Source organism: Narcine bancroftii, chromosome 6 (genome assembly GCF_036971445.1).
Source record: "Narcine bancroftii isolate sNarBan1 chromosome 6, sNarBan1.hap1, whole genome shotgun sequence".
In the NCBI taxonomy this organism is placed as follows: Eukaryota; Metazoa; Chordata; class Chondrichthyes; order Torpediniformes; family Narcinidae; genus Narcine; species Narcine bancroftii.
This window is the reverse complement of record NC_091474.1, coordinates 131,480,402-131,505,585: the sequence shown is the minus strand read 5'-3', so window position 1 is coordinate 131,505,585 and position 25,184 is coordinate 131,480,402. Positions and strand designations below refer to the sequence as shown.

The window sequence follows — 25,184 nt, the reverse complement described above, 5'->3', positions numbered from 1 at the left end:
CTACAGCACAGGCCCTTCAACCCATAATGTTGTGCTGACCTAATAACCCACTCTAACAACTGCCTAGAATTTCTCAACTGCTTAACCCTCTATTTTTGTCAGCTCCATGAACCTATCTAATAGTGTCTTAAAAGATCTTATTGTACCTGCCTCCACCACCGTCACCAGCAGAGCTTCTCATGCACTGATCACTTTCTGGGTGAAGAGCTTATCTCTTGCATCCCACTTGTACCAACTCCCAAACACTAAAAATGTGGTCCTTGTGTTAACCATTTCAGTCCTGGGGGATAAAAAAAAACAATGGCCATCCATTTCACTTGAGTTGGAACCACCTGTGACCTGATTTTGGAAGTTTATAACCCTAATATGAATGGAATGAAAGCACCATGGAAAGGTATATTATTCTTGGAGGAAATGCTGTGCAAAATCCCCACAATGAAAGCTTATTTCTCTTTGAAAAATGGCAATTTAAAGGGTGATTTTTAGTGGGAATGGAAAGAGACCCAGGTATAGGTAACTAAAGCTGGAGGTAGGAAAGCTAATTGGAATCTGAAGCTCTTTCCATGTAATTCAGTTGAGAATAAACTGAGCACTTCAGAAGCAAGGCTGATAGATATCTGTTATTCAAGGGTATGAACCATTGTGGGATCAAGCAATGTAAGAGGCACAAAAAGACCAACAGCGATGACCTAATTCAATTTCAGAATAGGTTTGATGGTCTTTTCTGTTTTCTCTTTTTTAAATTATGATTTACCACAAGAAAAAGCAATTATGTAATTTTAAGAATTGTAGTTGTGAGAACAAATCATTGGGGAATGCTAAGACTATAATCTAATGAAACTAAACATAATAGTGTCTTTTCTTTAAAGCAAGGTCCCAAAGAGAGAAGAAGAAGAAAAAGGCAAGCAATTAAATTTGTAGGCTTATTCAGTTGAAATGAAATTGAAATACATTCAGCAAACAGAGTTTAATTCACAAAATCTATTAATATTTGTTAATGCTGGAGCATACTCAACTTTTACCCATTCTTTTGTGTTTGTGTCATTTTCAATTCATCATGGAGCATAAATGTGATGGTTATATCCCAGTCCTGCTCCCCTGACCTGCAACATCTGGTAAAGAATGTAACAAGTGCCGCCCATTCTATTTGCTGAGTGAGTTCACCGCCATCATCCTTGTCGCAGTGTACCTTCTGTTTTAGGCTGACACCAGGCTAGCACTGGATGATCAGCTGCCACAAGACAGCACACCCTGATCTCTTCCCAATCATTGTAGGGGACTACAAACATACCTAACAGAAGAAGCCTCTGACAAACTAGCACGAGCGAGCACGTCACCTCCAAGATCAGAGGAGCCAACCCACTCAACCATTGCTACACCATCATGAATAATGCCATCCAAGCCATCTCATGACTGCATTTTGGAAAGTCTGATCACCCGGCTGTATCTCTATTCCCCGCATACAAGCAGAGACTGGGGACTACAGCACCAGTGGGGAAGGCAGTGAAAGTATGGTCAAGGGAGGCAGAGGAGGGCCTGAAGGATTATTTTGAATCGGAAGACTGGACCATGTTTAAGGACTTGTCCTTAGACCTGGAAAACATATTCAATATGTGTCACGACTACATCAAGACGTGCATGAACGAGTGTGTGCCCACACGCACATACCAGGAGCTCCCCAACCATCAGCCTTGGATGAATCAGAAGATTTGCTATCTGCTGAGAGCAAGATCAAGGGTATTTAAGGCTAGTGATTCAGATCTTTACAAGGTCCAGGTCTGATCCTACCGAAGGCTATCTCAGCAACAAAGAAGCAATTCTGGAGGAAGCTGGAGACAGAGACATATACTTGCCATTAAAGGAATGGGCCCACTGCAATTCACCTACCGACACAATCACTCCACAGCTGACGCATTATCACTGGCTCTCTACTCAATTCTGGAACAGCAACAATTCATGCATACTGTTGCTCCTCATGGACTATAGCTCAGCCTTCAACACCATTATTCCCTCAATGCTGGTCAACAAGCTTCAAAATCTTGGCCTCTGCACCCTCCTCTGCATCTGGATCCTTGACTTCCTCATCAGAAGATCAGAGTCAGTACAAATTGAAAATAATGTCCCCTCCTCACTGATGATCAACACAGCTGCACCTCAAGGATGCGTGCTTAGCCCACTACTCTACTCACTATACACCCATGACTATGTGGCTAGGGATAATTCAAATGCCATCTACAAATGTGCTGTCAGCCATCATTGAGTGCTCAGTAGTGGAGAGGGTCAATAACTTCTAATTCCTGGGGGTCAACATCTCCGAAAATCTGTCCTGGAGCCTCCATGTTGATGTAATCACTAAGAAGGCTTGCCAATGTCTATACATTTTAAAGAGTTTGAGGAGATTTGGTATGCCACTTAAGACTCTCTGAAACTTCTGCAGTTGAACATTGGAGAGCGTTCTGGCTGGTTGCATCACTGTCTGCTATAGAAGTGCCAGTGCTTAGGCCAACAAAATACTCCAGACATTCATTAACTCAGTCGGAGACATCACAGCACCAGTCTTCACTCCCTTGCGGTCATGTACAAGATGCAGTGTCACAAGAAAGCAACCTCTATCCTCAAGGACCCTTACCATCCAGGCCATGCCCTCTTTGCACTGCTACCATCAGGAATGAGGTACAGGAGCCTAAGACCAACACCCAGCAGCACAGAAATAGCTTCTTCCCCTGAATGAACAATGATCCATAGACACCATCTTACTTTGTCTTTTTCTTTTCTTTGCACAATATTTATTTATTTGGTAAGATGGTTGATATAAATGTTGTACTGTGTTGCTGCCACAAAAAAAACTAATTTCATGACATGTTCATGCCAATAAATTCTAATTCTGAATTAGAATCTGAATCTTTCTGGCACTTTCTGTTTTGGACAAATAAAAATACCCAGACCACAGTGCAATTTTGACCTAATTATTTGGACCATAGCACTGGAGCTGAGGTAAAGTGGGGCATTGTCAATTATTAATTCGCTGACAGACAATTTGGGCCAAGGATGCCACTTGTGTTCTGGCAGCACAGTGAAACGGTGGTTAATAATGTTACTGCACAGCTTCAATAACATCGGTTGGGTTGGGACCTCAGGTGTTTGCTATTCATCCTTTGATAATTTGTGTTTGTCTTAAGTACTCTGGTTTCCTGGCACATCCAGAAGATGTGCTGGCACCAGTGGTATAGCTAAGGGGGGTGCAGGGGGAGCGACTGCTCCCTCTGGAGCACGTTCTTTGGAAGTGGCGCCTTTTTGAGCTATGTGCTTGCGGGCCTCCTGTGGTGCAGTTGTGCTGGTGGACTCCCGGTGTGTCGTGGGACTCCTGTGGTGCGCTTGCACTGGTGGACCACTGGCACGTTGCAAGGAAAGTGTGGTTTCCCAGGGGTGTCTCCCTGCCATGGAACGTGAGTCACAATGAAGCAGTCTGCAGCCCCAGCTCAGAACCCAGCAGGCCAAGCTATGGGATAAAAAGCATTTTCATCAAGAGATCATCAGGAATCTTGATGAAAGCAATATACAAATGTGCTGGAGAAACTCAGCAGGTAATGCAGCATCCCTAAGGATAACGAATGTTATCGAGAATCTCAAGTCCATGCATCAGAACACACACAGTAGACTTCATTTGAAAGTAGTATCATACCCATTACATGTGTGATACAACTTGTTTTTCACTCATTTATTTTATTTGCATAGATATAAAACACAGAATCATGCCATGAAGCACAACTGCCCACAAAAACCTTCTCCCCCACTGTTCATCTCATCCTTCCTTATTTACTGATCAAGATTAGACAAGAAATGCATCTGTTCTTTACATTAACTGTTCTTTAGAGCAGGATTTTATGCCTTCTAACAATTCTGATTGAAGAATTATCTCCCAAATCCATGCAGGATTCATTTGTGTATCTCATTTTGATAGTTATTACTTCCAGAGTGTAGGTTTTGCACAAATATTTTCTCCTAATCTATCTTAACTTGTTGATAGGAACTGATATCAGCTGAGAATGTCCAGGCTCCATTGTGTGGTCTTGTCCCTGCCCATGTTGCCAGAGATCTATTATATATAATATATATATACTGTCTAAGCCCTTCGAATTTGCCTACAAATATTTGTTCTGCCTCGATGGAAATTGACTCAGTTAAATATGAAATTTTTGATGGAGAATGCGTGTCATAAATATGAGAATATTCACCATTTCCCCCAATAGTAGTTTCTCATGTTATTTCCCCTATGTAAGCAGGTGCCATATTGATGAATTGTGAATGTTCTTCATTGTTGCATACCTGGATGACACAGATTGCATCCTATTGGATTGAACTATCAAGAAATTTTCAGTCTTCAATGTTACTGCAGTATTACTGTCGAAAAAAATAATCCTTGGAGAGAAAAAGAAATTGTTGGATGTTCGATTCATTGTGTTGCTCATTAGAGTGAAAGTTGACACTTTTGAGAATTGAACATTTTCTTACCTTACAGCTAGAGTTATTCTTCATCAATTCAAAGTGTAGATCACAACATCATCAGTGAATTTTACCACAAAATATCAACCTAAGCATGAATCTTGGGAATATGCTTCCGTAAAACAGCATTTTCTCGGTTTTGCATCAGATGAATTGTGGGTTAATGGATTGCACTGATGATCTAGACAAAACTGAGTCTTTGATGTTGGGTAAAGGTTTCCTCCAAAAACAAGTAGTGTTGTAGTGGAGGAAATACACCATCATATCCCATCAACAAAAGTGGGATCATATCCAGGGCATTTAATACTTTTCTCAACTTTTCTCACCAAATCGCTTTGTCAGAGAAAGTATTGTTTTCAAAATGTGCTCATTGCAGCATTTCATTTTGCTCTGCATTGTGGAATTAATCTTTTTTTTTTAAATCTCATTATTTAGCAGGTGGAACTGGTTTCAGAAGAAATAAAGTTAGAGTAGATACGGTTATGTTAGTAAAATTAATGGCAATGTCAGAAGTCTGAGCTGAGCTGAGGGCACAGATAGCCACATGAGCTACACTAGTGGTTCTCAACCTTTTTCTTTCCACTCATGTACCACTTTAAGTATGCCCTGTGCCATAGGTGCTCTGTGATTAGTAAGGGATTGCTTAAGGTGGTAGGTGGGTGGAAAGAAAAAGTTTGAAAACCAATGTTTTAATCGTACCTAATTGACTCGTTATGTGCATGATTTCATAACTCCAAAAGAAATGAGCCAATGACAATTTTTCACAAGCAAAATATTTTAGTAACAAATGGGTCTAGAGCAGTGATTCTCAACCTTCCCTCCCCACCCACTTACCACCTTAACCAATCCCTTACTAATCACAGAGCACCTCTGGCATAGGGATTACTTAAAGTCGTATGTGAGTGAAAAGAAAGGTTGAGAACCACTGAGCTAAGCTATCATGGGTTTAAAAAGTGCAAGAAAAGTAGCTCAACATTTCTGGTTTTGAGATTTTCAGTAAAGATGGTAAAGGTAAAAAAAAGTAAAGGCTCCAATATTGTCGTGTAATACTGCATTTAGAATGTAACATACATGAAATTCTTCAACTTTGTCTACTATAAGGTAAACAGAGTCACCACTTTGTCCAGCTCCCCGCATAAAAACTTACAGCGCCTGGTGCTCCGAGCCATCTCTTCTCCAAGTACTGACCAGTCCTGAACCTGCTTAGCTTCCGAGATCACAGAATCTCAGGTGTATTCAGCCTATTAGGTGGAGAGCAAGATTAAAGATGAACAGAGAAGCACGGCGGTTCATGGAAGAAACCATGACAATTATGAAGAATGATGTTATCCAAGAAAGATGATCAATTACGACCATTTAAATCGAACTGAGGAAAAATACTGAAGAATAACATAGAGTATTATAGACTCCCATATGGCATCACGAGAGAAGAAAGTATGTAGCGTAGAACAGAACAGGATTTCTGCTGTTAACTGGAACAGAATTAATATTATAGGTATAAGAGACACAGAGTCCTGGTATGGGCTTGACAGTCAGAATGACTTCCAGTGCCGTAATTGTTTGATGGCTCCAGTTTGTAGCAAACCCAATATGAAGTTGGGTTGGTTGGAGAGGGGGAAATAGTTGCAACATTGTCTTCATGATAAAGCAATAATCACCTTAAAAAGCTGCTTCCAGTTGGTCAGTATGATATTTCTTCAACAAATCCAGCTTAATGCCTTGATCATTCTGCATCTGTCCAAACAGGAATGAATACTGTCTCCAATTTTTTTTATGGCAGTTTAACCTGACCATGCTTGAGCTGGCAGATCGGCATTAAAAAAGTTAGCAAGCAGTCAATAATCAACATCAATTGTGTGCAACTCATAAGAACTAAACAAATGAGTTGATTAAATGGGGAAAAGATTCAGAAAGCTGCAGCAGAAGTTTGGGGATTCTCATACTGGAAACACAGAGAGCTGGTTGATAAGTGCAGCAGATAATGGGGAAATCTAATGGATTGTTAGCTCTTTTCCAAGAGGGTTGCAGTTTAAAAGTGGGGAAGTCGAGGTAGTCCACAGTTTCAAGGTCCCAAAGGTAAACATCTGTAACTTGCTTTGATCCACTCATATTGATGCATTGGCCAAGAAGGCAGACCAGTGACTCTTCTTAAAAGATGATGGAAATTTAGTATCCTTCAACAGCTTCCCCAGGTACCCCAAAATTAGAAGAATTAAATCAGGTGCATCACTGTGGTGTGGGAACTGAAACGTCCAAGACTTCAACAAACTGCAGATGGTACTCAATGTGGCTCAGACCTTCACACAAATACCCTTTCCCTCCATCAGCTCCATCTTTATTAAGCAGGTGAGTGTCATGTGATCTGATGGGTGCTTTCTGGTCTCACCCTGGAAAACTGAACCCTTGCAGCCAGTGAGATGAAGAGCAATTAGAGAAGAGGAGGAAGGGGGAAGCAACTAAAGTGGACCTTTTTGGGCTGACCTGTATATATTTCACCCAAATGCAAAGTTGTGCATTCTGTTTGTGCAATGCCATCTGAGAATTTGGATAGCTGGCACAGTGCTTAGTTTAGGATGTACCAGCAAATGAAGGATAATTGGGTCAGACTGTTGATTGGAAGTGATGGTGAGAAGATGAGTGATGGGGCTATGGTGATTGAGCAGTGCCAGAGACCAGCAGCCCATTTGGTGGGCTTGGAATTTGAGGATGCATTTTCCTTCCTTGCCATGCATGTGTGGCCATTGAACTTCTGACAACATTATTCCTGCCTCGATCGGCACAGTACATCCCTTCCATTGCTCTTGCACTGTTTCCTGGTCTGTTATAGAAATAAGTCCTCTTTCCTACTTTAATCAATGCCTCCTGTGCAACATGCAAAAACGGTCAAACATGTTCTTTCCTACCTTTTGCTATCTCCAAAGTCAGAAAAAGTTCCCAGATACCTGTAGGACTTCGCTACTTTCACAATGCAGTTCCCCTCACAGATTGACTTGAAGCGCAGTGAGTTTTCTTATGAGTGGAGTGAGACACTTGATATATTGGCCTCCTGCAAATGTAATAAGCTGATGTGATATGAAGAGCATTCTTAGTGCTGACTTGATACAGTCAATAGCAGGATTTGGTCTCGAGCCTGTAATGGAAGCATCAGTTAAATAGGTCTTGTAATCATCACGCTTGTTTTTGTTGCCGATGAAGTTTAGCTCTCTTTATATGCATCTTTAGATGATCCTTTCAGCAGAAGTTTTATGTGGTGTTTCTGATGGATTTGGAAGTTTCCATGGCATTGCTCAAAATTAGCATAATAATTCTCCCTGTTATTGTAATGAATATTTATCCTTCCATCAAAAGCACAAAGGAAACAAATTATCTGGTCGATATCGCTTCACTATTTCTGGGAACTGGCTGTGCACAACTTGAGTATTGTGTTGCTTGCATTACAATTATATTTTACAAATATTGTACCCAAGCTCTTTAGGATGTTCTGAAGTGGAGAAATATGTGATGAGAATGGCCATTCTTCTTTCCATTATATAACATGCTCCCATTTCAGCTGTGAAAACACTGTTATTTCTTGGTTTCACTTGGACCTAATGACTTTCCACACTATTTTGACACCAGCCCTTAGGAATTAAATTTATAGATTTGTATTTTGGTCCAGATTTCAGAGAGGTTCATTATAACATTTTGTTCACTTCCTTTAAACATCAACCAACTATAATTATCTGCTGAATGCATTGGATTCACAAAGGACAATACTTAACAAAGAAACAGCGAAGCAAAGTACCCTCACTGATGTGCAGCAGAGAGTGGAAAGTAAGAGGAATATTAACCTTTTGGTACTGGTACTCGGAACAAGTTATTCAATCTAAAGTGACACCTTATGCTTTCGAAATACAACCACCTTTCCTGGTTTTGTCAGTGCTGAGGAATGAAAGATGGATTTTACCCACAGAGGAATGTGATTGCGATGCTTTCATGGTCCATGATGCCATCTGGAAATTTGCATTTTCATTTAGATATCATGCTGGCACATCCAACACGCTCCCATTGCCAGGTGAGAAGATAAAAACAACAATCCTCGTGCAGCACTGCTTTTCAATGTTACCAATCTGTGGCCTGAACTGTTGTGAGACAGTCATAAATAAAGCAGCCCTTTCTGGCACTGTATGCTTTATTCCGATCCTATTTTAAAGACCTTTGGATGGGAACCTTTTGTGATAGTACAGATCTATCACCAATGTATATAGAGTATATAGTTACAGTATCTAGACTGTGCTTACAGCAATTGGCTGAGAGCTAAGCCACGCCTACTGTCTGGGCCTTAAAGGGTTGTGTCCCTAGCCAGGTCGGATCATTCCGGACTGGTCGGCCACCTGTGAAGAGCTCCTGTCTTTTGCTAATAAAAGCCTTGGTTTGGATCAACAAGTCTTTGATTCTTTCAACGAGCTCTACACCTTTAGACTACTTTATTAGGGACAGAGAAATGCAAGCATTTGAAGTATGATGCCCATAGCATCTACATGACCCACAAAGATAGATTGGTGTCAGAGGAGGAAAAGCATCAGTGTGATAAAATTCATAGTCTCGTGCCTTAACTTAAGAGGAAGGATTTATCTAGTGGTGCTGTTGAGGATACCTTTGCACTGACAACCTTACTTTATCAAAATAATGCCAGGACATAGATATTATTGATTATGAACAATACATCCTCAGAGGATAGAGTGGCACCATTGGTGGAGCTGCTGCTTCACAGAACTAGCAACATGGGTTCAATCCTGAGCTTAATCTTTGTCTTGAGGGGGTTTTTTGTTCTCCCTGTGACTGAGTCCCCAGTTTCCTCCCATAAACCAAAAATTTGGAGTTCAGTTAGTTAATTGACCATTTTAAATTGCCCCTAATATGTAGGCAAGGGGTAGAATCTGGGAGAAGTGAGGAGTTGATGGGAATGAACTAGGTTCAGATAGGATGAGGCCTGATGGTTGGAACAAAGGCAGAGGGCCAAAGAGCCAGTTTCCATATTATAACAAATATGACTCCATGATAGCAACGAGAGAATGCGACACCACTGGACATCTGAGGGATTTAGACCACAGACTGGACATCATCTGAAGAACAAGTCATAAAACCATAAGACATCCAGAGCAGAATAAGATCATTCAGCCCATCAGGTCTATCCCATCATTCAAATCATGGCTGAAGTATTTTTCCTCTCTTGTCTTCTCTCCATAACCTCTGACACTCTTACTAATTAAGAAACTATCAACCTCTGCTTTGCATATGCCCAATGACTTAGCTGTCACACCATTCACACATATTCCATAGCTTCACCATCCTCTGACTGAAGAAAGTTCTCCTTATCTCTGTTCTAAAAAAAGGGCATCCTTTTATTTTCCCCTCTGGTCCTTGACTCACCAACAATAAACATCTTGTCTATATACATTCTCTTTTGCCCTTGCATGCAATTGGTTACTTAATTCTTGCAAATCCTCCTCCAGTGCAGTCTATATATTTTCCAAACCATGAATTGTAGGGATTTGAGACCTTCACTGGTAAATTGCTTTAGTTGAAAGGATTGTATAAGAGGATTTATGGAAGGCATGTGAGAATAGACTCACAGCAGCTATGGCCAATGCGACCTTAATGAATGGAGGCACTTGGCCTTGCACTGCATCAGGGTCCATAACAGTTTGTATCAATACACATACTTAGCCATCTGCAAGACTTTCCTTGAAATCTGACTGATGGCTGCTTTTTAACAGACAGTTTTGACAATTAAAAGGGAATCATGGGATTTCCTTGAAGGAAGTCTTCCTGTTGGTCCCAGCTAACCTAATTTATGAAGCAAATGATCAAGATGAAAGTTCAGTATCTGCGATTACTACATTTTTTTACACCCATCAAATGGCTATTTGGCCAAAGCAAGGTTATCTGGGAAAGTGGTTTCCTCTGGATTGTTGCATCGAGTTATTTGACTCTGAATTGCAGTGCTTTCTCTGGACCATTGAAAGAAAGGAAAAATAATAACACTGTTGAACCCTCAGTTGTTGCAGGCAGACTCCCTGGAAAGGGATTTGTTGATGGATACATGAATTTGAGGAACAATTTGTGCCCATAATAAATCATATTCAGGATAAGGTGGCAGTGAGCCACATCAGCGATATCATCAGACTTTGCTGTTTAACGTTGCATGTTAATATTGGCACTGTATGTGACACGACTTCTTAAATGAATTTCAAGGATCCAAGGTCATGGTATTTTGAGTGAAAGGGAGAGTAAAACCTGCAAGAACTTCAGACAATTCAGCAGTACATTCAACATCTCCATTTCAACATCAAAATCCCCAACCCTTGGTCAATTCCAGGGAGATACCAGAGGACATTATCAACATTAATAAAAAAATTAGGTTCACTGTGATTGTAGGTAAGTCCCTTGAGTCATGTGCTGTGTCCCATGATTTCTTCATTGGAGTTTGCATTAAAAAGGTTTCTGGAGATAGCTACAGCAACAACTGGTGTAATTGCTGCAAAGTATGAATTATTTTTTGGAAAGAATTTTTGAAAATCTCTGCAGTGAGCACGGCTGGGAAGATACAGAACCAAGCGTTGCTCACTTCATTATTCCACCTGCCCAAGGTGGAACTGAACCAATACATTGCCCCAACAAGCTAATTTTAATTAGTAATAGCAACTGTATAAGGCTACAGTAAAGGTTAGTTGTCCCTTCATGAGCATCTTCCAGATGGACTAAAATGAGTCAGCACTTTCCCCAGTGGACACAGATTTAGGTCATTGGATAGGATGTTTTTTTTGCAGGAAGAATCTAGATTCCCAAGCTAAATGACCATGAGAATCACTTGCCTTTGGATGGGGCAGTTTTAGATTGATTACTTTAGCTACACAAGATCTCATTCTGTGCTCATAAGCATGAGATCACACACCTCCAGATTCCAGGACAGTTTCTTTCCAGCCATTTTCAGACTCTGAATTAACCTCAGAATAAGTGCTTTTGCTCTTACCATCTGATTTCTCTCTGCAACCCGTACTTTTGTAATGTATCTTAAACTCTGAATGAAGTGTCTGACTGGTCTACTTGCAAAACAAACTCGATCACTGTATGTTGATGCATATGACAATAAACCTGAACTTGTGTGGTTGTGGGGTGACAGTGTGGGTGCTTCTCAGATGAGGTGGTGGGAGGGGATCCTTGCTAAAGAAGGATCGCGATGTCTTTTACTAAAGCACCAGAGGAATTCTGGTGACTAAAGTGAACAAAGATGTTCAGCAATGTTACGATCCAGAACCACTTCCAACTTCCATACCCCCTCTAATCCCTAATCCACTTTCGGTCCTTTCCTCCTTCCCACTTTTTTTCCATTTCCCATCACCCCCTCCTTTAAATCCCCATCCATTTCCATCCCTCTTCTTCCTGGTTCCCACCAACTCTATCCATACATTTCACTCTCTGGGTCCTCTCACTGTCTGCTTCTCATACTGGCTATTGCCTATTACCTCAATCAGTCATGATGAAGGGGTTCCACTTGTTACCTTGACAATTTCATCTCCCCCTCCAAACCCCAACTGATGCAGCACAATCTGCTATGTTCCTTCAGTAAGTTGTTTTTGCTCCAGATTCCAGCATCTGCAGTGTCTCATCTCTTCCAGAACCCTTCACCCCCATATCTTCAGGAATAAAATCCCTGTTGAAGTTCATAGGATTCTGGATTCCATGCCATTGCCCACTGTAATAATAGGAGATCATGCAGTGTTGGACGCCATGCAGAGTTGGGCAATAGACTGTATCCTCACACAAACAGAAAATGCTAGAAGTGCGAAGCAGATCAGGCAATAACAGGAGGAAGAGAGAGATACAGAGAGGTTCCAGGTCAGGGATCCTTCATTGAAAATGGATAAGTGAGAAGAGGTCAAAATGTAGGGAATTGATAAGAGGGTAAGGATAAATGATCTCAAAGTAACAATAACTTTAAAAATTGGAAGACGAAACAAAATGCTACAAAAGGAAATTGAAACATAGATAAAAATTAGTGAATAAACGGGGATTTATCCAACATTGTTAAACTCAACATTAAATCCTGGAGTGGGGGGGGGAGGTTGTATGGGGTTAAATATGATGTACTTGTTTGTACTTTTATTGTATGATTTATTATAAAAAAAATTAAAAATTAAATCCTTAAGTTTGTAACACCCCTCACAGAAGGTAAAGTACTGTTTCCTGAATTAAAATTAATCCTTAGAGCCTCATGGAAAATTCATGAATCCATAGCAGTTAGTGGAAGCAACTAAAAATGGACCACTTTTGTGTTTGGGGAATTCCCTTATAAGCCGATGCAAAAGATCACAGGAACCAGAGCTACACTGAATGCTGTTCACTTTTAAAAACTTTGTTCTTCTCCACCAGTTAAAGTACAGTTAGTTATATTGTGTATTCCATATTATCAAATCAAGTTCATTTATTATCATTCACAGGTATGAAAAGGCAAAATAACGTTTTCCAATCCTCAGTGCAAAACATGTCGGCACACAACCAGACATATCACATAGACAAACAGTGCATCCATATAGCAAATAAACATATATAGTAAATAAATAAAAAATATTGTTTAGTGAATATTAAAGTGAACTGTTCCTTTAGACCAGTGGTTTTCAAACTTTTTCTTTCCACTCACATACTACCTTAAGTAATCCCTATGCCGTAGGTGCTCTTTGATTAGTAAGGGATTACTTAAGGTGATATGTGACCCAATTGTTACTGAAATCTTTTGCTTGAGAAAAATTGTCATTAGCCCATTTCCTTTGGAGTGATGAACGTTTTCTATTAATATCTATCTCAAACAATCTTGATCTAGCCAGCTTAGAGCTTTGACCCAATATTATTTCCAAGAATTGCACACCAAATCATGAAATGATCTGAAAAGCAAAATAAATCTGGGAATCGAAAATAAAAAAACAAGTGCTGGAAATACTCCGTAGGTCAGGTGGCATCTGTGAAAAGAGGAACACGTTATTTCAGGTCAACAAACTTTTATTTGATGCAGAGTTTACCTGATTAAAAAGTTATCAATCTGAAATATTAAGTGTTTCTCCCTTCACTGATGTTGCCTGCACCACCAAGTATGGTCATCTGTTTTTTGCTGTTTGAACCAATTTATTTGTCTTTTCCAGAAGGCTCGGTTCAGATTTTCAGTCAATTGATGTACTTTCTCTGTGCAAAGTATTTTCCAGCCATAGTAAAGCTGATTTTGACAAATGTCTATGCCAGGACCTGCCTTTGGTATCACCGGGGAGACATTAAGTTCACCTTTTCACAGCTGCTTCAGAGATCTTGCATCAGGACCCACAATCAGGAAATTATTTCCAATCAGGTCACCTTTAAAATGTGAGAGGACTCCATATTTAGGTCTGGTGGAAGGAAGCATTGACCTTTTTTTGCCCATTATAACAATAGATGAGCAATGCTTGCTCTAATTTATGAAACTTGGAGATTGATGGAAGTCCTTCCTTGCACCAGTAGAAGCTGGCAGGGTGTAGGCAACCACAATTGTCACCTGTCAATGTTTTATGTAGTTGTCATTGTAAATTCCTAGCCTGAGTGATTAATATAGCTGTATCACATAGTGTGCAGGGACACCAAAAGAAAGCCAAGAATGTATGCCTTTCATTGTGGACCTGATTACACAGGGATAATTTAAATTGGTGACCTGTGAAGACCAAAGGGAAGCAGCTGATGAATCTTTTGTTTTCCTGAATTTAAAAAAAAATGCACAGATTCAGCTTACATCAGTGAAGGCCTGCTACTTTTCATCAAAACTCCATAATGGTCCAAGAATAAAAATGACCTTTGCATTGAGGTAGACACTACAGACACTGATGAGCTCTCTGCAAAAAAAAAACCTGACAGCCTAAGTGAGGCATTTAGATTCATCACAAGGTTTCATGTAATAGGACCAAAGCTAATGCCACATTAAATTTCAGAAGAAATACTCTGCAAATAATTATTAAAGTGGGATTTTTCACTCCAGCTGGAATGCCTTTAAGGTGATTAAATATATACATTTCTGGAAAAGGTTTGCAATTATATATTCACCTCTGATGTCAGTTCCACTTTCTGTCTTGTTAGAAAATGAATGAAAACTAGCTGTCATGTAGAATCCTGTCAAGAGCTTTTACCAAGGGATTGCAAGCAGCAGGTCTCCTTTTGCCTGCTTTTCAAGGTAGAGGTCATTCAGGATGTAGGAAGATGCAAAAGTGCCGAGAGTGCTTTTCATAGAGGAAATTAAAAACTAACCTTGAACCCTATTGGCTGAAATAACTAACACATCCAAACCAAAAAGCAGTGGATCCTTAACTGTGCAGACTGCTCAAGTAACATCTGGAGGAGGCAGGAAGTGATTTGCACAGAGGTGCCAATTCAGTGTTTTGGTCTGGGTTTAATCAGGGTGATGTGAGCCAGGAAGAAATTTTCAGATTTTTGCTCTGTTCACTTCCCCCATTCTTTATCTCCCTTCTCCCATCAGAGTTCTTATTTCTATTTTCATCTCTCCCAGGATATTGGTTGGCTCCAGATGGAGGAACATCTTATGTTGTGATAAACAAAGTAGAACCATTATATCCACCATTTTGGATGGAGCAACCTCTTTCCATCCCAGTCATTATTAAAAAGATTTTCTCCCCAAATATGCATTTCTGTTTGGAGTCATTAAGTTGATGGGTGTAATTGAATCTCCACTTGGATATGTGGACATCCCAATGATTCACTCTTTCTTAACACCGAGCCATCTGCACACATCTATATAATCAACACTAGTTAATGAATGAGTTGTTTAACCATCAGAATCAAAGTGTCAGAGAAATAAATGGAAAATATTCAAGTTTTTTAAAAATTTGATTCTTTGGAAACATTCAGAAACCTTAGCTTGAATAGATCTAATGCAATAATTACTTAATTTCTTAACATATATTTAAATGTGAATTTTCATATTGTTTTCAGATCATACTGTTGGATAACATATCAAATTGGAAATGCGTGCAAACATAATATAATGTTTGGGCAGCATGGGGCTTGTGGGGGCAGGAAGGGCCTGTTAAGTGGTGCATCTCTAAATTCATTGTTTTAAATTAAAAAGCATTTAAAATTAAATGAAGTTGCCTTGGATAAGCTATCTAGTAGAAGCACCTTATTACTTAAGGTGATATGTGACCCAATTGTTACTGAAATCTTTTGCTTGAGAAAAATTGTCATTAGCCCATTTCCTTTGGAGTTATGAATGTTTTCTATTAATATCTATCTCAAACAATCTTGATCTAGCCAGCTTAGAGCTTTGACCCAATATTATTTCCAAGAATTGCACACCAAATCATGAAATGATCTGAAAAGCAAAATAAATCTGGGAATCGAAAATAAAAAAACAAGTGCTGGAAATACTCCGCAGGTCAGGTGGCATCTGTGAAAAGAGGAACACGTTATTTCAGGTCAACAAACTTTTATTTGATGCAGAGTTTACCTGATTAAAAAGTTATCAATCTGAAATATTAAGTATTTCTCCCTTCACTGATGTTGCCTGCACCACCAAGTATGGTCATCTGTTTTTTGCTGTTTGAACCAATTTATTTGTCTTTTCCAGAAGGCTTGGTTCAGATTTTCAGTCAATTGATGTACTTTCTCTGTGCAAAGTATTTTCCAGCCATAGTAAAGCTGGAAATGTTCTATTTTTATGTCAATGGAAATAACAATCTGTAGAGATATGGAATCACGTCTTCTTTTGTATAATTGTTTTATTTTCACACTATAAACCATACTGACCAAAATACACAGACATTTCCCTCTTGAATATACACAGTGTCATTTTCTCCCCTTTTCTCCCCTCCCTTCCCTCCCTCCCTCACCTCCCCTCCCCACTCACTCAATGTTCAACATATATGATACATTAAACCCATTAAACAATGTCATCACACAATGAAAATAAACAAGAAATTTGTGTCTTCTACTTTTACATACTGGGTCAGTTCACTTCGTCGTCTTCTCCTTCTGTCATTTTAGGCGGTGGAGGTCCACGGTAGGACTTCTCTATTGTGTTCCATGTACGGTTCCCAAATTTGTTCAAATACTGTGATGTAATTTCTTAAATTATATGTTATTTTTTCCAGTGGAATACATTTATTCATTTCTGTGTACCATTGCTGTATTCTCAGGCTATCTTCTAATTTCCAGGTTGACATACTACATTTTTTTTGCTACAGCTAAGGCTATCATAATAAATCTTTTTTGTGCTCCATCCAAATCAAGTCCAAGTTATTTACTTCTTATATTACTTAGAAGAAAGATCTCTGGATTTTTTGATATGTTGCTTTTTGTGATTTTATTTAATACCTGGTTTGGATCTTCCCAAATTTTTTCCACTTTCTCACATGCCCAAATTGCATGTACTGTTATTCCCATTTCCTTCTTACAGCGAAAACATCTGTCTGATACTGTTGGGTCCCATTTATTTAACTTTTGGGGTGTGATAGCCTGTGTATCATGCGTAACCTCGTGTTTATTGTATTTCTCATAATTCCGGAGCATAGCTTTTCCCATGTTTCTTTCTTAAAATAGAAAATTGTTTTTCGGGAAATAAATTATTATCTTTTGAACAAATGAAGGACAAATATAGTATAACTCACGGTACAATGTTTGCATACCACCAACTGAAAACCTACTTGAAGGACAAATTGGGAAGCAGTCTGAGGTTACCAGAAGGAAGCAATTTTGAATATGTGATTACAGACACAATGATAATTAAAAGATTTATAACAAACAAGTATATCAAACTGCAAGAAAAGGAGAACGAGGAAACAAGCTGTAAACCTAAACAAAAATGGGAACAAGATCTAAACATAATCACGTCTTCTTTGATATCTCTTGTTTTACGCTTTTGTTTTAAGTCAAAATAACTGTAGTTGAGTGCAATTAATCGTCATGGCAGATTTTCCATGTCACCATTATTCTTGGGTGTATTCTGTTAGAATGTAGAAGATGAAGACACTATCAACTTTCACTTCTGTTCTTAGCTGAACTGATCAAAGCTCAGCCTTCCCTGTTGGTTTGGGATTGGCAGAAATAGCTGCTGTCAGTTTTAACAGATACGTTAACCAGGTTGAAGATGTCTTTTGAGGTAGTTGTGAATTGACAAGGAATAGAGTGAGAGAACGAAAGAAATGAGACACAAATAGAAATGGAGTAAGCCAAGTGATAGAATGCAAGGTTAGCTGTTTTACATGATTAATGAAAGGAACGTCCATTGAAAGAGGAAATGAACGCCAAAAGCAAGCAAGGATGATGCAGGAGAATAAAACAGACTGATCCGGGGCAGTTCATTTGGCTCCTTGTCTTATTTGTGGCATTGATTTCCAATAATAATTTCCATTTCTTTGTTCGAGAAGGACATTTGAATGCAAAATGGTCTTTGTCAAGTTTCTAATGAATCTGCCAATGGTCTGTCAGTAAACAATGTGAATGTTTATTTCTAAGTGCATGGAAGAGGGAAGTTTTAGGATAGAAAATGGAATGATTTCCAAAAAGTATGTTTGGCCAATTCTTTAGTTCAATGCTCTTTCTCATCTTATGAACCAAAGTTTTTGTAACATGAATTACATACAAGATGGAAAATGAGTAGATTGCTTCCTTCCTGAGATAGATTGTGTATTTCTTTCCCTTCTATGCAGAGCTACCTGTGCATCTGTCTTCCAGGCTGGGAGGGTGATTTCTGTGAACAAGAAGTCAACGAGTGTGTTTCTGAACCTTGTGAGAACAGAGGAACATGCATGGATCTTGTAAATGGCTATCGGTGAGTACCATACCCATAAGACAAGGGCATCAAGGTGTTTTTATGGGTAGTTTGAAACTGACAAGATAATCTACAAACAGAACACAAAACTGCTTTGAATCTACAGCCTGGAAGCACCTGTCATTCCATTTTATCCTCATGATGTAATCTTAATGCATTTAACTTATGAATATTCTGTGTACTCCTTTTCTCGACTTCCAAAGATGGGGTCTTAGTACTGCTCCTTATTTCACAAAGGAGGCCATTCAGCATTCCCATCGATTCCATTCTCCGCTTATTTCTCTGCAACATAATGTCTCTCCCAAGCCCATCAACACCTCTGGATTCTCCTGACACTCGCCCATGTCATTCGGCAGGTGGGAGGAAATGAAGCACCTGAAGGAAATGCCTGAGGTCACAGGGAGAAGCTGCAGTCTCCACGTGTACAGGTTCAAACCTAGGTAGATGGAGCTATGAGCATCAACACTGACTGTTCCACCACATGCTGTTTGTTATAGCTGGTGGTTTTGATGACCAGCAGGTGGGACCACCTTCTCCATGTCTACCCTATCAAAGCTCTTTTGCATTTTAAAGGCTATCTGTTGTGCAACCATTCATTTTCTCCTTGGTTAAGAAAAGAGTCCCAGCCTGTTGAAACATTCTCAACAATTATAACACCTGTCAGCCTTTAAATCATTTTTGCAATTCCCCCTCTTTATAATGTGGAGACCCAAACTGATATGATAGGTGATGGAATAACTTCCCTTGATATCAAGGGATCATATGTAGCATAACAGAGATCAGGTAAAGTTGAGATCAATGAACATGAAGGGGAAGAACATCAGTGGTTTGGAGTCATATCTGACACAAAGGAAGTGGATTGTGGTCATTGGAGGTTAATCCTGATCAACCTGCTGCACCAGAGGTCCCAGCACACTTGATCACTACTGCACCAAGGTAAGGGAAGCCTAACATTCTTTCCCGAGGCTGCATTTTAGCAAGTTGGATCATGGCAGTGCTCCTTCTAGCTGCCCATAAACAGAGTGTAAAAAGAGAGGCTTCAGAGATCAAAGCAGCCAGAAGATGGTCGCAGGAAGCTGAAGAACGGTTACAGAATTGCCTTGAACTAGTGGAGTAGGCAGTATTCATTTAAGAATCTGAATGATTATACTAGGCTTTTACAGAGCAACTGTGGACAAGTGTATCCCCACCAAATCGTTGAGGGTTTTCACTAAGAAGAGCCCTGGATGAACAATGAAATCTGGAACCTACTGAGAGCCAGATCACAGGCATTTAAGTCCATAGTTCAAGAAGTTTCACAAGGTGCAGATATGACCTAGAGGTGATCTGGTGAAGTGAAGTGAAGATTCCAGATGAGAGTGGAAACAACAAAGATACCCCAACAGCTGTGACAGGGCCTAAATAACATAACCTGCTACAAAACCAAAACTTCACTCCCAGATGAACTCAATGTCCTCTATGCCTGATTGGACCATCATAAAAAGGAAGATCCATGGCGCATTCTCACGTCTCCAGATGATCCTCTATTGTCAGTATCTAAAGATGACATGTGAGTTGCCTTCAGGAGAGTGAATCTAAGGAAAGTCTGAATGGAGTACCCAACTGAATACTGTAAACCTGTGTAGACCAACTGGCTAGTAATTTCATCGATATTTTCAACCTCTCACTCCAGCAGGGTTCAGTACCCACCTGATTCAAACAGGTTTCAGTTGTACCGGTGCCCAAGAAGATATGTCTAAGTAACCACCGACCAGAGACAAATTGGCTGAATGGTCAATGTCACTCAATGTCATCAAGACCAAGGAGCTGATTGTAGACTTTAAGAAAGGAAAACCAGAGGTGTCAAAGACATTTAAAAATGCCAATGGTAAATGAAGCTCAGGCTTCACTTTATAACCTCCTTTTACATCAGTGGTTCTCAACCTTTTTCTTTCTACTCACTTTAAGTATTCCCTGTGCCATTGGTGCTCTGTGATTAGTCAAGGATTGCTTAAGGTGGTATGTAGGTGGAAAGAAATAGTTTGAAAACTTAATTGATTTGTTATGTGCACGGTTTCATAACTCGAAAGGAAATGGGCCAATGGCAATTTTTCTCAAACAAAATATTTCAGTAATAACCTTCCCTTCTCACCCACATACCACTTTAAGCAATCCTTTACTAATCACAGAGCACTTATGTCATGGGGAAGACTTAAAGTGGTATGTGAGTGCAAAGTAAAAGGCTGAGAAACACTATTTAACAGCTTGTCGGGCCCTTCTGTGATGAGGGTCTTGTTTGATTGACTCCAGGAAATGAAAGGCATGTCAGATCAGCTGTCCCCATTTGGCACAGGTGAGACCACTGGTGGAGTCACACCCAGAAAGATCCGGCTCAATATTCTGATCTTTACATGGCAGATTAACAGCACAATATGTTTTAATTGCAATTTGATTTGAGTTTTCATGAAGCCAGTCTTCCTCATGGCAAATTCTGCAGCAACTGAACGCACATCTGAAAGTGAAAGAAACAGGAGATTATGAATCTCCAAATAAATCGATAGTTCTTAACTGAACAAAAACTACTGGAAGGATGGTTGGAATTGGAATTCATCTGGAGAAAAATCAAAGTTGCTGGCTCAGGAAAAACTTACTTTGCGCGAATCAATTTGAAAACTTGTGTTTCCCTTCAAAAATTGATTTTTCATTCATGCTTTGGTGCACTTTTTGGTGTAACATAAAGAATAGTCCACAAACAATACAAAATCAGTCAATTGGCAGCACAGACTTGAATACACTCCAATTTACATCTCCTAACCCCAGCAATTCCTCCTCTTGGTGTCCCCTCCTTTTGTGAGCCTAGAAAGGGGATTTTAACAACCCTTGAAAATCTGCTGTGCGCAATCCCTGCACCCAAAATCACATGATTCCTCCTCCGTGTTACGTCCCTTAGCCCTAAAAATTTCTGTTGCTGCTGAGGTTTCCTACTTCCCCAGGTCCGGCCTCTCTCAGGCCTGCTATTTTTATCTCAATTTCATTGTTAGTCTTGACTTAAGCTGACTAGATCCAAGGTTCTAAATTTCCATAATTCCGCACATCACTATTTTCCTCTCTCAACCAAGCTTTTGCTCATCTATCCTAATCTCTTATATGGCCATGTCTCAGACTCCGTTTTCTCAGATTCAGTTGAAGTTCCTTGGGAATTTGTCTTTGACAAATACATGCTTACATTGGACCTCACTGCAGGATGTCGAAAATTTTGACTCGGGTGTTCAAAACAAAAGCAATATATACTCAGAAAGTAAAAAAATCAGGGCAATGGGGAAAGTGCAGGGTTGTGGGTCTAATTGGATGGTCCTTCAGAAGACCATCTTGCTGTGCTCTTGATGATTTTGAACAAAACCATGGTTTCTTGAAATTTTAAACATTGCATCAACCTTTTCTTCATTGGAGAGTTAGGCTGATTTTCATGTTTTTCATTGTGAATTCAATTCTGTTCCTATGGAGGGCAGATTCTTTTTGCATTACAGGTGGTTTTCAAACAGTCCTTCCTTCGAGACACTTCCTGAGAAAGAAAAGTGTCTTCAGGATGTCGGAATGTATGGGAGTTTTGAAGAGACTGCATGATTTTAATTTGCAAGTTATGTTGATGAGGTGATAACAATTAGACCATTGATATAAACTAATCCTTGCATAGGATACTTTTGATTCTGCTGAGTCACAGGTATGGTCAGCACTGCACGAAGCGTTGATTCAAGTGGACAGGTTGTTGCTGCTAGAGAATAACCATTAGCCAGACTTTATCGATAGTTAGATCAGCAAGTGACAGACTTTGTGCTCGAAACAAACAAGATCGGCTCTCTTCTCACTTGGGAAGAACACATCAGCTTGACAGCTCAGCATAAGAGGTTCCAATAGCACAGGGTTTATCAGATGGCATCTATGATCTTCAACACAATCACATTCTAAATAAATAGTCACTCTATGTTATCTCAGCAAAGCTATCTTCATGCTTAGTGGCATAGCTCGTGAAGCTGTTACCTCACAGGTCCAGTAATCAGGTTTAACTTGACCTTGGTGTTGCCTATAAGGAATTTACTACACATTCTCCCTGTGACTGCATAGGTTTCCAAAAGATGCTCCAGTTTCTTTCACATCCCAAAGGCATGAAGGTTAGTTGAGGTACAAAAGTAGCAACATTGGTAGATAAAGTGTTGAAGAAGATGCATAGCATGCTTTGAATGAAGCACAGAATATAAAAGTTACAAATTTATGAAATATTGGTCAGGTGACACTTTGAATATTGAGTGGATTTCTGGTTGCCACATAATAGGATGGATGTGATTGCACTGGAGAGAGTGCAGAGGAGATTCACTGTGATGCTGCCTATATTGGAGGAGTAATTATGGGGGAATATTGATAGGTTTTGCTCTCTCGGGAGATAAGGAGTCTGATGAGTGACCTGACAGATGGAAAGAAAGCTTTGATGCACATGATTTGGATAGTCAGAATTTTTTGCCATTGCAGAACTGTCAAAAACAAGTAAACAAACAACCTCTGAGAGAAAGGTTTTTAACAGAGTGTGGATATTTGTAAAACACTGCATGAGGTGGCAAAGGCAAATACAATCATAATATTTGAAGGGCATTAATACAGGCTCATGAATGGCCAAGGGATTAAAGGGTATAGACAATGAGGGCAAATGGAAATATTCCAATGACTGGCTGGTCCGAGGGGCATGTTTCCATGCTGTAAGACTGTATGATTTAATTGACTACTGTAAATTTTCCCTAGAACCAAGGGGAGTTGATTGAAATGTGAGGTAAATCAGTGAAGTCTGCTTGATAGACTGTACAGATTCAATGGCCCAAAGGATCTGCTTCAATGTTGTGCAACTCATAGAATTTTAATCAAACACTGCTGAATCTAGGCAGCAGTTGTCTTTCCAACTGAATCAGGGTTTTTCCAAACATTGCCCTTCTTTCTCACTTTGTTTTGTCCACACATCCTCTGACTTCAGTCAGTGTCCAGTACCACCCATCGTGACTGGCTCATTTATAAAGGGACTAAGAACAGGTAGTTGCTATCACTGTGAATGTCAGACAAAGATGAGGATTTTACTGCTTGAAATATTCTTCCTGATTCGGACTGATGCAGCCATTGACACTTTGTGATTGTAATAGCTGCTTTGGAACTAACAGCACTGACTAAAATTGAACTTGCAATTATGAAATACCCTCACCTGCTATTTAACAACCTCAGAATATCCCAAAGCACTTTTCATTCAATGCGGTACTTTTGAAATGTAGTCAGGATAATATGGGGAATTAGTGAATCTAGGGCAGCTTATAACTAGTAAAAGGAAAGTGATTAAACACCAGCACATAATCCACCACTCTCTGTAAGGAGTTTGTACGTTCTCCCATGTCTGCGTGGCTTTTCCTCAGGTGCTATGGTTTCCTCCCACCCTCCACCTGTATGGGATTGTAGGTTAATTGGGATGTAATTGGGCAGCAGAGAATCTGCTTTAGGGCAGCATGGTTAGAATGGTGGTTAGCACAACGCTGTTACAGCTCCAGTGACTGGGGTTCAAATCCAGCACTGTCTGTAAGGAGTTTGTATGTTTCCCCCCATTTCTGTGTGGGATTCCTCTGGGTGTTGCAGTTTCCTCCCACCTTTCAAAAATGTACTGGGGTTGTCTGTTTATAATTTGGGTGCAATTTTAAATGAGGGAATTGTGATGTCATAATGTCTGTATTGTAACAGTTCATCCCTGTGCAAAATCTTTCTCTGAATATTAGACAAAAATGCAGGTAGAGAGACTGTTACCCCTTTTACACTGCTGTTGAAAGACAGGAATTAACCACCTTTTAACCGATTCACTTACCTGTGTGAACTCAACGAGTGCGGGATGGGGGTTCAATTTCATCCCTGTAATTACCTGGCAAGGTAGCCAGGTAAAAACTTAGTTTTGTTTGTTTTGCATCAGCTCCAATTTAAAAAAGCTTACCCACCTTCCCGGGTCCAGGACAGTCAAAGGCTGTGACTCGATGATGACATTCAATGCTTGCGACTTACCAGTGATAGATTCAAGCTTGAAATTGCAACAAGGAGATAGCAATGACTGGTGTAATTCAGAAATAGAACCATGGCTAATTGGGGAGATAAGGAGGTGCAAGAACTCCTTTCCCTTAGATGGGAAGAAGAGATGCACAAAAATCTAACTGGAAGAGTGAGGGATGAGTCATTTTCTGAGAGGCTGGCACTACAAATGAAGGAGCATGGCTTTACAAGGGACAAGGCACAGATCATTAACAAGTTGAAGTCCCTGAAAGAAAAAATTTCATCAGGTCAACGATCACTTCTGGGAGTGGTAGAGGGCAGTTAGATTGACCCTATTTGGACCAGTGCTATGCGATTTGGGGGACAGGCTGCTCCTCAGACCCTGTGGCCCTTATGTGCTCTATGGAGGATGCAGCCCCTCCTGAGACAGTTTGCGTCTTGCTGCAGCAGTGCTTCTGACTGGGATGTTAACCGGCTTGGACAGACGTCACCAATACAAATGCTGAATCTGTGCCTCTCGATCAGCCAGGTAAAAACTTAGTTTTGTTTCTTTGTGCCATTTTTCTCATGTCTTTTTGTGAGTGTCTGCCCATTAAGAGCTATCTTCCTAATGTCCCTTGTGCGGAAGAAAAAGCAGAAAATGGCAAAAATGTATGTGGTCACAAGGGAAATAAAGGAGAAGTTGCAGGAGATGAGAGGGCTTGTCTTCAACCAGAAAGACAGGTGGACAGCGAGGCGATGATGAGGAGTGAGCAGATGAAGGCAGAGAAGTAGGCATGGGAGGTGGGTAGACAGGGGCAGC

At 40.0% G+C, this 25,184-nt stretch overlaps 1 protein-coding gene across 1 annotated transcript in view; it reads left to right on the top strand.

Annotated features, from left to right (window-relative positions):
* The window catches only part of eys (eyes shut homolog), a 986,043-nt gene that overhangs the window by 115,008 nt on the left and 845,851 nt on the right, over nucleotides 1-25,184 (top strand). Inside the window, exon 8 of the mRNA XM_069886108.1 lies at nucleotides 18,222-18,343. Within this exon, the coding sequence (XP_069742209.1) occupies nucleotides 18,222-18,343 (122 nt within the window). The remainder of the gene's footprint in view (nucleotides 1-18,221; nucleotides 18,344-25,184) is intronic.